Genomic DNA, 16,163 nt, shown 5'->3' with positions numbered 1-16,163 from the left:
GCTTAAAGCTAAGAAGCTATCAACTAATTATCAAAAACAGAGCAGCCCTAATCAATTATTCAGTTGAACATTAGTCTCCTAATATACATGAAGTCAAGGGAGCAAGAGCTCCCAGAAGTACACTCCCACCACACGTACAAAAAACACATATACACACACACAATTCCTTTTCACCCTACCCCCAACCTTAGCACAGTGAGAAAATAATGCTTTCCAAATCCAAAATGAGTTCTGTGGAGAGCGTCGACTGACTATTGATCCACCAATAGTGCTAAATCTACAACACACAAGCACACACATACACACACACTTTCCCCATGGTTGAAATGACCGCAGTATTTTTATTTGATTTTATTTCCTCTTGTACTGTTTTTTCCTCTCGATTTTACAATTTATAGGAGTCTTTATTGGCAATGGATGTCAATATTTATTCCTCTTGTGTGACAAGTTGATGGACAGGAGGAAATGACTGTTGATTGGCTCAGAGAGGGGAATGGGTGCGGACTCCTGTATTATTCAGCTGGAAAGGAGCAGGCAGTTGCCTGCGTGAGTGGCTTTACGCATGTAGTGTTGGGGTGCATGATGTTATCCTGCTCAGTACCAAACCATTAAAATCACTGATTGTTCCTGTTTTAATACCAACTGTTTAAATTGAGATACAACAGAAGCTTATTTTAATTTGTTTGTCAATTATATTTGCCTCACAAAATAATTGGCCATTATATTATATGGAAAATTTACTGAGTAATAATTTAAAGAGGCATATACCTCTCTTTTTTTTTACTGTCTTTACATATTGAAAAAGAAATGTACTTGATACACTATAACAGTATATGGTCATGATCTTCTACACTTATTATATAAAAGCATCAGTGTCATAGGCACACTTTTTGTTAATGGACTCACTGCGGTATTAACCTTGAGCTAGAAGCCTTGTAACGTATTGGGGCTCAGGAGGAGTGAAGTAACACTGTCAACATCCTCAACATCCATGGCTAAGATGCTTAGAGCAAGGCACCTAAGCCCTCACTACTTCCTGGTGCAGAGGTAGGCTCAGTTTAAATGTGTGTGTGTGTGTGTGTGTGCGTGTGTGTGTGCTCAATGCCCCTAGTTCACTAGTGTGTGTGTGAGTGTTTATCTGCAGAAGATACTGTTGCCTTTACCCATGATAAATATGTATAGTGAATTTAATTATGAACTCTGTAATGACTCAACTTTTATTTGGGTTTTAAATGATATTTTATTTAATTTTAAATCAAAATAAAATACTAAAATGTGTGTTTGTGTGTTTCACTGCCCCTAGTGCACTGGTGTGTGTGAGTGTGTGTTCGCTGCCACAGATGGGTTAAATGCGGCGGCATAATTTAATTGTAAGTAGTACCATGACAACAAAAGCACATTCACATTTATGGTAATGAGCATAAGGAAAAGTACTTGTACAGCTGCAGACACCCCTTTCCTACTGATTCATAAGAACATTAAATAATGAGAGTACTAAAAATCTACAACCAGCTCACGCCATTTTGATTGTTACAGAGAGCTTTGGTATGGGCCGCAAGACATTATGTTATATTAACGTAATTTGACTCGCGACTTGAATCGTGACAGCATTGCAAAGCCCCTGTCAAACTTTATAGCCACTGTCAACACATCAGTTTTTTGTCATGCTCTAAGCAATTGTGTGCTGTGGGTTTTAAATATTTCACCCTCACATCCTTTCAGGAATAGCCAAAAAACACTTTTCATCTTTTCTGAAGGTTTGCAATAGAAAAAGAATGCTATTGTAAAAGCTGAAAAGTCCTGCCGTCAAATGTATATGGAAACGTTTAACAAAGGGCTATGCCAGCATGTTACGTTTTGACCTAAAGAGACCAAGTGATTGAATGAAGCAACAATTCAGAGCTGTATAATGAACAGGTGGCTTCGTCTTCTCCTTGCAGGGTTCCAAACACTTACAGCCCCGTCCTAACCATGCATAACATTGCACAGCTGAAACTCACATGGTGTTTTGAAGAGCACCAATCGGAGCACACACAGCAGTTAAATATAAGTGTAAACTTAAACCACTTTGCTGCTTGTCTTTCCAGCTAGCATGCTTATGTATTGTCTTTGGACCCTTTCAGCACATCCAGAATAGATGGCTGACAAGAAACTGCAAAAATAGACATCGAAGACAACTGCTGACAGAAGTGGCAAGCAAAGGCTGTCAACCTTAGACCCATACCCATTACAAGCAGATAATTAAGCTGCAAGGGACACTGGAGAAAGAGAGTGAGACACCACTTAGCAAAAGAAAAGAAAATTAATTTCTGGGGAACTCCAAGAGCAACACTGACAGGTCCTATACGTTTTACCCAGAGGTGTTTTTTAAATTAAAAAAAGAAAAGAATTACGTCTGTTTTACATAAAGTCCCACTGTCTAGTGCTACATTTTTTAAAACTTCAGCTGCACTTTTTATGGCTTCATTTTTTTAAGCCATCAGCAAGAACAGGTGTAAATTTACAGGGGCTTTATAAACCAAGCCCAAATGAGTGTGATCTATGTCTGGTAATATTTTGATTTATGGATGGGAGAAATAAAAATATGGCCTGAATGACATTTGCATTCTTGGTGTCATGCATCTCAGTCTAGAATGACAGGACTGAGTTGAGGCTACAGGGTCAGACCTTTGAACTATAAAAATTTACATTACTTCTCCATTCTTATACCATATGGATTATTTAACACAATGGCACTTTCTCTTACAACTGTCCTCTAACAATTCTTGGAAAATGTGAAAGCAGAACTGTCTCATGTTACAGTTATTGGATTCTGACACTAAAAATGGAAGAAGAAAACACACTTTTGACTGTGCTCCTCAACCAAAAATAGGGAGAAAAGAGAGCTTAACTGTGTATGAATGGGACATAGTATGGAGGAATGGAGAAGCTGGATGAGTCTATCAGCTCTCCTGCAGAATCATGGACTTCATGACAGGCTTTTATCCCTCATCAAAGCAACAAGTGGATGAGCAGACCCCTGTCCGCCTGCTGCTGGCACTCCCTAGAGTCCCTCAGGGGTCCTGCAGGGACTTCGGACCCTAAATCTTTCCTTTTAACAAGTGCACACACTTCCTTCCTCAGCCCAGCAACATCTCTGGGGCATAAAGGCGGCTTTTAGGGGATAGAGCAAGTCAGCCTGGCTGACCTCAGCTGTAGGAAAGTGAACATTACGTTTGGGATATCAGCACTCCACAGTTGGTCACAACAGTCAAACAATTACATGCAAAGACTATGGTGAGAAACAAAGGGGAAAAAGGATGTGTTAACTTTTAAACAAATAAATAAAAATTACAAAGTTTGAAAACGATGATTCATTATGTTGAGCAATGTAAGTGATGCATCCGAATAACATGCCTGGAATTGAAAGTTTTAAAAATGAAAAAAATATATCTAGATATTTTAGAATTGTGTAAGTTGCTGGTTAAAAAAAAAACCTCTACTTTTCATTGCAATATTTATAAACTGTCAAAACACAGCACTACTCCAGAATTCATGACAAGATATACTGTTTTTGTCCATTTCTACATAATTTATGAATGAAAAAATGCCTTTGTGACCCCACTCCTTCTCCCCATCTCTGGTGATCAAACAGATAATGCTACCACTGGAATAGAAGCTTAAAAAACCTGTCAGCTCAAAGGTCTGTAGCTGAGAGGAGAGGGAGAGTGGAGAGTGTCTAAGGGAGAGGTCAATGGGACAGAAAGAGAGAGAGAGAGAGAGAGAGAGAGAGAGAGAGAGAGAGCGAGAAAGACAGAGAGAGAGAAAATATGTACAGGAGCAGGCCTTACAAAAACTCACACGCCATCTCCAATTGTGGCTGCCGGTGAGCGGGGGGATATCATCTATCAGTGGACAAATGCGGGGACGAGAATGCTGCTCCTCAAATGAAATAATATATCTTTGAAAGCCTACGCCCGCACCAGGCCTAAAGCCCATATATCAAGTCTGAGCGGCTGGTGGATCCGGTCCAGGGGCCATTAACCTCCCACCTGTTTCCCCCCCTGTCCTTCACCATGCACCCCTGCCCTTGGTGCCGCTTGCAGGGCCTTGTTCATCTCCTCCCCCCGCCCAAACAGCCCATCCCTCCCTGCTGCTCCCCACTCAGTCCCCTCCCTCCCTCCTGAACCTTTATACTGCACAGTAATGTAAAGCAACACAAGGCCCGGGTGGAATAATTCAAATGCAATGGACCAGGGACACAGTTACAAATCTGCGACCTGGCCGGCAGGCCGCAAGCTCCAGGCCGTTTGTCAGGGAGCAACCCTGGCTGACCTGAAGCAGGGTGCTACTGGAAGGATATGGCTGGTCTGGGAGAAGGACAGGAGGGGGGATTATGTTTGCGCGTGTGCTTGAGCATGTGTGTGCGAGGTGGCTAGACAGGGTGATATAAATCGCCTTCAAGTTCACAGATCACATCTGTAACGCCTTATTAATTTCTATAGATACGAGCTCTCTTACAAATTATAGTCTCTAACCTGCACCCCTGAAATTGGACTGTCAGATTAAAAAAAGAAAAGAAAAAAAAAGAGTACAGGGATGCAATGTATTTTACAAACGTAAATTCATGTAATATTAATAGAGAGTGAAATCATACAGCCTGCTGCCAGTACGAACACCATGCATACTTCAGTTAAAACAAAAGTCTGAAAACCTGAGTCCAAATGAAAATCAAGTAAATGCTGTCACATGCTGTGCATCAGAAGGTTAAACTGAAGTGTTAAGATTGTACAAAAAATGTTCTAAATTTTGCTGTTAGACTCACTTTTTTATGTGTTGCTTATTTGTTTATTCATTAACCTCAGTTCCATTCCTCACACATACTTTTTAAAATAAGATGTATTAAATATGTTATGTAACTTGTGTAAAATAAGTATAATTATTTCAAATAAAATATTTATTTAAACTTGAATCTTGCCATATTTATAGTTTATAGACACTAGCCTTAGCTGATCCAGTCTGGATAGGTAAATAAAATTAGGGTCACCGAATTAGACAAAACTGGTAAGAGAGACAATGATGCTTGGAACCGAGTGTTCTCCTCTCCTCTGTCTCCCTTCACACACACACTCTCTATTCCAGCTGCTTTTCCAATAAGCATGAGCCTCGCGGCTGGGTGCAGGCTGGAGAACAAGGCCCTAATACAGTTCTGCATGGCTTAATGGCAGGCCTGGTATTGTCATTCTCCTGGCTGAGAAGGGGAAAAAAAGGGAGGAGAACTTTGTTGAATTGTCCCCAAGCAGCTGTGAAAGGACAAAAATAAATGTTGGTGCTACATGTCAAAGTAGCGTAAGCTTATTACAGGTGACTTTTATCAGCTTGGAAGACTAAATATATGAACAGCATTGCAGTATTACGTAGCAGGTTCAGTTAAACAGTGATGGTCTCTGTGATAAAGTTTTCCTTTAACAAGACACAGCATACGGTGAAATGAGAGGGACACAAATACTCAGTAGAATAGTAAAAAGTGTGGTGAATCTGTGTATTTTGGTCCTATTGTGAAGTGAGGAAAACTACAGCGCACGCATCCTATCCTGCTGAACAATGGTAGGGAGCTCACAATGAAAAGAGTGATCTCTGTGGACATGAATCACTCTCCACATCTCTGCACTAACGACAGAGCCAGGAGAAGAGAGGCACGCAGCAGCCCTGAGACGGGGCGGCCAGCAGAGGAAGAGTGCATCTGTTTCCCCACCTCCCTGTGCCCAGCGCCCGCCCTCAGCATGACACACAACAGCCAAAACACGCACACATAAACACACTAACAGACAAACTGGAATACTTAAAAAAATACACAAAGTAGAGGAGAGTGAGGCACAAATAAGCATGCTGTAACATGGAAATGTAACATGGACATTTTCTGTAGGCAAACAATTTCAGTTAGAACGTGCAACTTTATCTGGGAGAATATTTATCAAGATTCATCCTGCTTTTCAATCACTCATGTGTATAAGGGTATATATTAAAACATGTACAAGAAAAGAAGTTCAAATTTCTTTTTTTATCTATTTTAGTGTATCAACCAACATAGCTATATATGTTATTGTGTTTGAATGGACTCAGCCAATGCTTAACTGACTCCCAATTAACCCCAGTTGAAATGTTTTGCTCTCCTAAAACATTAGGAAGAGATGTTCACTGAGGTGGCATTCTTCTTCAGGATTTCTTTCTCACTCCCTGGCTTCTGTAATAATCTCAAACCTACCTCAGAGGTTCCAGGACACTTAATTCCTATTTGCCATCTCTTATTTTTCATAAACAAAAAGTTGTTAAACAAAGTTTAGGTTTTATTTGTAAAAGACACCTCTAGGTTTGCTTCTATAATCAAGTTTTAAACTTCTTGAAATACTTTTAAACGCTTAGCAAAGAGGTCAATGTGTTTTTTACTGTAAAAAGAAGCTGTAAGGTACAAATTTATTAACGCTGTCTCACCTAAATAAAGCTACTTTTGGTAGTTAATTTCAACTCATTTAAAACTACCCCAGAGTAAATGGAACACATGTATACATACATTGGGCATGATTAACAAGTTTCCAGTGCTCTAACCTGCTTTCAGTGTTTTCTACCACCATTTAAAAAGTCTTTTATGGTTCAGCCGGTGCACATTGATAAGACAAATCCAAAGTGTAAAATATATTAATATTCAGGTTTTCTTGCTTAAAATTGAAGTATGCAGACAAACTAAATAAAAAGTTACATATTTTCAGCTTTCAAAGTGTGAATTCTCTACATAATAATGGCAGCAACAGATTGACTTTGTAATTTAGAAGATCAATTATAAATGCGATACTGGATTTTGTGTTGTGAAGAGTGTTCTTATTCAGTTCTGGCACCAACCCATTAATCTTGGCATACACCAGGTCCAGTACTGATAAATTATTTTTTACACATTAACATATCATTTAAATATTAAAATTACATCGCTAATGGACTATTTACTAACAAATTATATGATTTATAATCTAAACTCCTACATGACCTTGCCCTATAGTATGACACAAACAGATATATAAACAAAAAGTGTTGATATTAGGATGCATTAGGTGCGTAAAGGGCGCTCTTATATGATGCTGTTGTTGTGAGTGACCTCATTTAAGAACAAGCTAATTAATGAGCAGAGTCCACTTGTTTATTGTAAAAAATAATCCAGTTATAAAAGTACAGCATGTAAGATTGCTTTCTATACAGAAACTATACATTTCCTAATGTTTGAGAATTAAATTACAGAGGTTTTAATTTAAGTTCAACAACGTGCCCTCAAATCTGATCTCTGTACGTCAAGAGCTTTCTTGCTTTTTTATCTTATATTTTAACAGCTATTTTCTTTTCCAAAGTGTGAGACCAAATGTTCTCTCTTTCTCTTTTATTCATTTGAACACAATAGGGAGCATTTTTTTTGAGATCCCATCATGGCTAAATATTTATGAGCGCAGTAACTAAGTCCAACTTATGGAAACTAAATCTTTAAACACTTGGCAGACGTTTCACACTCAGCTCTATTACTAGAAAAATTCTTTTGTTCTTACGAGACTATTAATAGTGTCACAGATGAAGGTGTATTTATAGTCACCTTGCAGCCCCCCGGACCCTCTGACAAGCTTCATATTCACTTGCATTTCCTGTGTTTATTAAATGGTACCTGTGGCTTTGTCGTTAGTGTGCTCAAGAGGATATTAAGAACAGTATAAACAAAAGTCAATGATAGATTTTTTTTTCCATGATTTGAAACGCCACATATTCCACTGTGTATTTGTTGTGCCCCAAATTAAAAGGTCGAAATGAGCAGATGTGTGACCATCCAGTCAACCAGAGTTTGATCATGTTTGTGTTTCTAATGACACACACAGATCTAAGACATAGGATTTATCAATTTTATCAATTAAATGAGATGCAGAATGCTTCTTGTACAACTATAGTCTAATACACTAGACAAATGTATAAGTAAGTTCTAAGTATTCTACAGCATTTACAGGGACACACTGTACACTGATAAACTGAATACATTCTTAACAATTCATCAAGATACAAGTAACACTAAATTATAAATATAATTAAAGTAATGTGCTTTAAAAAATGTGATGATGTATTTATTGTACTCCAAAAAAAGTTAAGCTTGACTCCTGCATTTTGTTCATTTAACTTCTATCTTCTACAAAAATGTGCAATATTTTCCTTTGTTCTGAAGCAGGTGGATTAAATACAAGTGGGTAGGGTTTATAAATATATACATATCAGAATCACTATCAGCATTAGCCCATAAATATAACAGTTCATCTTAAATATCTAGATGAGGGAATAATGTATCTAGTTAGCTCAATTTGATCTTAAGTTAGCAGCAGGCGACAAATTGTGTTCAGTTATACTGTGCTCATTTTCTATGGTCCTAGCTAGAGCTCCCGTAATGCAAAGCCTGTTTAAAAACTGGGAGGGATCCCCTTACATAGGCTTAAGCTTCTATCAGCATCACAAAGCTTTCTGCTGAACAATATCATACAAGTAGCCACTAATTAATGTCAGAAGTGGGGGCTGAGAAACTAACAGAGCTGCTTGCTCTAGCCTTTTTGTGTGTGTGTGTGTGTGTGTGTGTGTGTGTGTGTGTGTGTGTGTGTGTGTGATTTTGCAAGGGCACCTCACTAAATGAGATCCTCACTAATTATGGCTTCATTTATGAACGCTATTTGCTAATGTCAAATGCGACAGCTACACCCTAATACCTTTTAACAAGAGCTGTGCTAAGCAATCAGCCAAGGTGAGAGAGTAGGCTAGTCACGGCATCAAGGGGATGCTCCACCACTGTGAAAGGTGAAGTTCACCCACAATTAAGTATAAATGAAATGGACAGCCATTAGCCACACACAATGCTAATCCATGCTGAAGAGAGCCAGGGCTTTTCTATCACCATAGAAAGGGAATGGGCAGTAGAGGTCTATTGTTAAAAGCATTGTGAAGAGGGTGACCATTACACATCATAACAAAGACTAAAAAAAAGAAGAAGAAAAAAAAACTATATGGATTTTTTTCAGTGGATATAAAAAACGATAGGAGATCTTTTCTTTTGGGAAAATTATGTCATTTAACAAATAGGGAATTAGGATAGAAACACAGTAGACTCAACCACTGCTATGAGGAGTAAACGATGAAGAAAATAACTGTAGAAAACAGGTGTCCAAAAAAATCTTTTCCTCCCTCGAGTATGGTAAGTATTGTCTTATTTTTACAGGATGAGTTTGAGTTATTTTTCATTTTCAGATTTGGCACAGCACTCAACATCGAGTGATTCAGAATCACAATAAGTGAGAATGAAGCCAGAGACATTTAGCTCTGAAAATCTCCAGTGGAGCTTAACGTGAACACTGATATAAAAACTCTTGTGGCAGTACACAAGAAAATAACCAATGTATTTTACATTTAAACACATATACACACACAAGTACTAGACAGTTACTCTTTTCAGTTTGGATAGTGTGAATGTCAAATATGTACAGTAGTCTATAAAACACAGAAGCATGAAAAACCTCTGCATGCCTTCATAATCTCAGCGATGCTTGCCTGTCTGCCTTGTAACAGTATCTACATGTTTAAAGTATGTCTGAACACTACAGACCAGAGGAACAAACTCTTAAAACTTACACTCTACTCGTGGAAAGATTAAAGTCAACTACAAATAAACATTTAAAGAGGACTGAATGGGAGCATGCACTTGTGTAATGAATTGGCAATTACAGATCATAACTTGACAACAACATCACAAGGGCATTATTTCAAGCTTAATATTTACATAAAGCAACATAAACAGACACTTTAAATATAAAATATTTAAATATATTAAAAATATAAATATACCTTAAATATATTTGATTTATGTCAATAATATAGGATACTGATATAGTGTATATGAATTCTTACTTTAAAAGATTAATAAACGTGTGGACTAATAACATGAAACTATGTGGGGTTACGTAAAAAGGCTACAAAAAATTAACTGATTAATTTAGCCCTGATAATAAACTGAAATTAAGCCTCATTAGTTTAGTGGGGGTATTCATTTTATACATGCGACTTCATTCATGGAAGTGCACTACATTTTCTGTCCACAGCACCATTTTTATATTGCATATTAATTTCTTACATTTTACGTAATAAATCTTAATAATGCACCTACCTTCAGTTCACGGAAGAAGATGCTGCTTCTGGCCCACTCCACAATGGAGAAAAGCGTCTGGTCTGCCATTTTGCACATGAGGCCAAAAGTGTTCAGTTTCTCGTGCTTGCCTCGACTGGCCTGCTCCTGCTGAAGGTAGGCCAGGATCTTGGCTTGGACCTGAGGCTCATCGGGTTCACACTTCAGAAGCTCCACCACCAGGTGAGGAAAGCTGGGAGGAGAGCCTCCAGCGTACGCCTCCACATAGGGGTAACCCATGAGGGACTCTGGCGAGCTCGTGTAAGGGTCAGGGTATTCTGATTTGATGGTGCGGCTCTGGAAGTGGCCGTAGGCCTGGTAGCCCTGCAGGCCTCCTGCATGTGGAGGCATAGCCATGCTGACTGGCGAAGTGACGAAGGGGCTGCGGTCGTAGTCTGCGGGTGGCAGGCCGGCAGTGGACGAGCTGTGGTGGTGATGATGGTGGTGGTGGTGGTGATGGTGGCTAAGTGGCAGTCCCTTAGAGGCAGAGTGAATGTTCTGGATGGCTGAGGAGATGGTGAGGTCGGCTGGCACTGTCTGCATGGCTTGCGTCATGGCCTCAAGCTTTAGGCCGTTAGCTCGGATAAGTGCCTTCTTCTGCTGCTTCAGTGCCCGATCACGTTTGTACATGGGGCCAAACTTGTTGCGGCCACCGCGCATACGGTCGGCCCTCACAGCTTGTGCATGTCGAAAGAGATGGAAGAGACTCTATAAATTTCATTATTAAAACTACATGAATGTTAATTGATAGAAAATGCAGTTTACTTTACCAAATCACATTATAAAACATAATACACACACTTTTTTAATGCCAAACCATGCATGTTTTATTTGATTACTAAAATAAAGTCAAATTAAAACAGGTGGATATCCAAATGTCACCTGAATACCACTATTCACTTAATTTCACCCTCTGGAAGCTTCTTCTTTTATTTTAGGATGTTGGTATACTACGTGCTACCTCACACAATAATCTTCATTATACGCTCATATGTAATTTGATGTATTCTTTCTTAGGAAAGTTGTACTGAAATAGGCAATCAATTTCTTTCTCACTCTGTAGTCCAAGATACAGTCTGCACTGCCTAAAGGCATGTTCTAAAACTATTCAAATTTACTACAGGACACAAATTCATTCTGCTGAAAAGACACAGGTCACATACTGAAGAATATGATTTCAAACCCAAGGCAGCTAAAGTCAGGCAGACAGACTAATCATTATGGTAAATAAATGAAGGCAAAACCGCAGCCCAGCAGAGCTCTGATCTCTGCCATGGGGCGGCACACTCCACTTCAGTCTGCTGGACCACATGTTAATTATTTATGCTTAATTATTTCTCTTTTATGCTGCATAGTGTCGGCAGGTGGATGGCTGGAGGATCCAACAACCTTCTTTAACTCACAGACACACACATGAACACACCAGGCCCATAAACACATGCACACACACCAGGTCCCAAACAGTGTGAGCCCACTCGTTAGAACGGCCCTCTAATAACCAGAACACACATGCTGAAGTGGAAGAAAATGAAATGAATACAACAATTAAAAGAAAAAAGCCAAGTCCAACAGCTGCCTTGGGAGTGATTTTAATGGTCCCTGTCACAGCGGTGTGTGTGTGTAAGCTGGCATGTGTGTCTTTGCATATTTGTGTGTGTCACTATGTGTCTGATCTGAGAAAGCTGGCAAGCAAGCCAGCACCGTGGTGAGGCGCACTGTCGCGGCAACTCTGCCGACTGTCCCCATGCCGTCCTGACATCTATACATATCCCTGAACCAACAGAGGTGTGGGCTTTTTATTTTGTTTGTGGTGCGTTAATGGGACCGTTAAAAATTTATCCCGTCAAAAAAACCCTATCTATCTATTATACATTATTGTGGCAAGTTTAAGTATTAATGATTTAGAGTAACAAGGTAATTAATGAGCTGGAAACTAACAGCTTGTCCTTTTGGGAAATCACAATTAGATGTGGACCAGGGATTTGGATCACGAACGCAATGATTCTTCCTCCTATGCCCCCACCCCCCACCCCCCAAGCCTCCCCTTACACCATCCCCACTCAGTCCTCTCTTTTTTCTTCTGTTAAGATTTTTTTCAGTGTCTAATTAAACAAGGTTATTTACATGCATGTCATACAGATTTCTTTGCCCTAAGAAAGAAGTGGGGAGTGAAAGGTCCTCTCTTTTGTGTGCATATGGAATGGTATGTGTCTGTATTTTCTGCCGTATGGACCCCCATGATCCTTGCATGTATATATACAGATCCCCATGAACCTGTGCATCTGTTTCTGAATATTTACTGTTGGGTTGCACTTGCTTATTCTTGGGTGTGTGTGTGTGTGTGTGTGTGTGTGTGTGTGTATGTGAATTCTTAGACAGGTCTTGTACAGACAGACTTGTATGCAGGCAAGCCAGTGCGCCTCTGCTTATTGCCTGATTTATGTGTGTTTAATATACAGGAATATTAAGTGTTGCTTGGGCGAGGATGGCTGTCCTATCACAGCCATATGAATGCCTCCCCTGGCCGGCTCCTGACACACTGTTTGTCATGTCTGCTGGAGCCCTGCTTCGAAAGCGTGCTATTCCACGCACACACATGAATAGCTATGATACCTATGCATAAGTAATGGGACAGCAAGCTGCCTCTCTATGCCGGCCACTGAGATGCAAGACACTCGGGCTGGTCCTCACTCCTAAAATGACAAAGTGCTCGATGCAATGGCTGGGGCTCATTTTGAATATCCATTTTCACATGTTGTGAGACGCTTTGATTCATGGAGGTACTTAATATGGCTAACAGACGTTTGATGAAATTGAAATCATTTTACGCTCCGCTGTGCACAACATTGCTCACAAATGGAATGAATCAACTCTTGCTTTTGCCTATTCTACTTCCTTAACTTTCTTGCCTGTTATGGCCTGGAGGTAAACAAAGCCTGTGCTTCTCATCCATAATCTCTAACTAAAACCAAAATCAAGGAGCAGGGGACAGTCAGCGATAATCCATGAGAAGACACAACACAGGAGACGCCTTGCCTAAGAAACTTATTTGTAAACAATTCTGCACAGCTATAACACCAAGTCGCCTCTACTTATCAGTACTGATTATACTGACATTTATGGAGACGGGGAAGGACGTCTGTCTGTCTTATAAATATAGTCAGATAAAATATATGTAAATGGCAAATAAAAACTTTGGCCAAAAGCCGAAGGTGCTTATAAATAGCTTCCAATATGATACAGTCATATAAATTCAAAGTTAGTTCATTTTCAATCGCACACACAAAAATATGTTTGCATTTCATCATGTCTAGAATATATACTACAATATATGAAGTCAGTGTAAAGTATAAATAGTATTATAAATAGTATGCTAACTGATTATTAAATGCACCGTAATATCACCAAAGACTGTATTTAAATATTATAAAGCTTGTAGTATTCAGTGTATAGTAATGTTGTAAAGAGTTTTATACCTTATACAACCCAAATCAATTACAAAAAATATAATAAGAAGAAGAAAATAAAAGAGGAAAATAAGAACTACGCTTACGTAAAACTAATGTTATTCCCTAATAGTATTCTGTTAATATATTATACTGTTATTATACTGCCCAATGTAAATTACCAATCATTTCAGAGTGGAATCTAATTTTGAAATGCCCAGAAATGTGTTTTCTACTGGCTTTTTTTGTCAGCGTGGCCTTTAGTTTTGCTGTAGAATGTTTGATACTATTGGAATGGGCCTGTTTAACTAGGCTGTGAGGAGAGTGCCGCCTAGCTCTCATTTCCCCGGACATATCTGACAGGACGCTGGAGGGCCTCAGAATCCTCTACTAGAAAACACCCGCAAATCAAAGCCGGCTAGCTTTAAAATGACATCACTGGAAATTCTTCCCTCCAGCAATTACACAATTAATAGTCATTAGAGTTCTGATATTACATACTAAGAGGAAAAGTCAGCAAGAGGTTTAAACTTTCCGAAACTTGTCTGCGCATTTCAAAATAGCCTGAGAAAAGCAAGCCTGCTAAAGCTCTGACATAGTGAGTATGGTAAATGTGTTTCATTCTCAAATTACAAAAGGGAGCAGAGCCTAGTGAAGAATCCAAGTGGCTTTCTTACCTTCCAGCTTCATGCCAACGTTCAGGCATTTCTGGAAGCGGCAGTACGGGCAGCGCTTGCGTTGGGTTTTGTCTATCTGACAGCTCTGGTTCTCGATGCACGTGTAGCGTTTGTTGTTCTGCACCGTACGCTTGAAGAAGCCCTGCCGAGGAGGATGAATGAAGATGTCAAACACCTGACCCTCGGCATTTGTTAATGTGCTATTCAGCCACAGACAAACCACGCACACACACATTCATTTTCATTTACACAGGAATAAGGGGTGAAACACACTCAAGGCCACACAAGTTGATGCATATGAAAAGAGAGCCACAGGCCGACAAATGTTCACCAGCCAATGCTTACTTTTATAAACACAGCGCGGGCGCACACACACACACACACACACAAAAACTGACATGTGCAAACACATAAACCAACATGAATAAACAGGAACAGAGTCAAAGGCTCAAATCTGAGATATCCCTTGAATAACCCTTCACAGAGACATTTAATGCTAACTATCACACAAACATTTTAAAGTTCATTCCTCACCTTTTTAACAGAAACAACATGTAGCAGTCCCTAAAATTTAAGTACTTTCAGCTACAATGACTACAAAACTCCATAACAGACCATAATATGGCTGTTAGTTTACAATTAAAAGTTTTTGTAATATTTCTATATTGTATCTTATGGGTTAAAACACAAAATAAATTAGTTTTAGGTCAATCTCCTAATGTTGAATATAACTTTTTTATCTATTCACAAATATCATACAAGTAACACTTGTCTGTGCAGTTCAAGTATTAGAACTTCCATATAAAAATCTATTTAAAAATTCATGCTGCTGAAATTTCAATTTAACTGGAGCCAAATTACTTTCAGCCCTGTAGAGGTAAAGATACCTTCAAATGTACAATATATAGTGTCTGCACCATCTCAGTTCTTTTTATTCATACATTAAAAATAAGTGTAAAAATCCAATAAATAATATACATAATTTAGAGTGGCTGAATTACAAGATTCTATCTGCAATAGGGCTGAATTCATTTTCAGGGCAGGAGAGAATCAAACGGGAAAAAGCATTAACTTATTCTAGATCAACACCATGGGGAGAGTTGTTAAACCTGCCCCATTTTGATCTGAAATGATCAATATTGCATAGAACTCTTTCACTCATACACTCTCTGGCTCTGGTTCTGTCTCTCTCTCTCTCTCTCTCTCTCTCTCTCTCTCTCTCTCTCTCTCTCTCTATCACTCACACACATGCACACACGCACACAAACACACACATGCAGAGAATGTGGTTCTGCATTCCTCTATACAGTGCCTCAAAACTAAAAATAATTTTTGGCTCAACAGTCAAAGCCACTGTGTGTTACTCAATTATCCCACTGACCATTTTTATTTCCTACAATACCTAAAAAGTGGAATTGGCAATGTGAAATTGCGGGCCAATGACCATACTCAATGAACTCTTGTGTGGCTTGTGTGACATTTGCAGGGCAATATTTTCTTTTGAAGCACATTTCTGAGACAAGCTCCTGCATATCTGTGATTATTCGCTATCCAAATAACAACAGCCATAAAAAAGTCACACATTTTTTCAAAAAAATACGTAATATTTGGGTAAAACATGAATGACTGAAACAAAGCAGCATCCAGGGCATGCCATAATGCAACCTATATATACATAAGGTATAAATTATATTTCTGACCGCTATTTTTGTATCTATAAAACATAATAATATAATTGCACCTTGATTTAATGGTATTCATTTGAAATGAAACATTGACTTGTGTGACAGAATGAGAGAAGAATATCAAGAAATCAGTTCC

The 16,163-nt window shown here is 39.0% G+C and overlaps 1 protein-coding gene across 1 annotated transcript in view; it reads right to left on the bottom strand.

Annotated features, from left to right (window-relative positions):
- nr5a2 (nuclear receptor subfamily 5, group A, member 2) overlaps window positions 1–16,163 on the bottom strand; it is a 45,811-nt gene that overhangs the window by 26,758 nt on the left and 2,890 nt on the right. The window contains exons 3-4 of the mRNA XM_066647192.1: window positions 14,343–14,484; window positions 10,202–10,896 (exon numbers count right to left, since the gene is read on the bottom strand). Of these exons, the coding sequence (XP_066503289.1) occupies window positions 10,202–10,896; window positions 14,343–14,484 (837 nt within the window). The remainder of the gene's footprint in view (window positions 1–10,201; window positions 10,897–14,342; window positions 14,485–16,163) is intronic.

Source organism: Hoplias malabaricus, chromosome 16 (genome assembly GCF_029633855.1).
Source record: "Hoplias malabaricus isolate fHopMal1 chromosome 16, fHopMal1.hap1, whole genome shotgun sequence".
Classification (NCBI taxonomy): domain Eukaryota; kingdom Metazoa; phylum Chordata; class Actinopteri; order Characiformes; family Erythrinidae; genus Hoplias; species Hoplias malabaricus.
The sequence above is the reverse complement of the archived record's forward strand: the minus strand, read 5'-3'. Positions and strand labels throughout refer to the sequence as shown.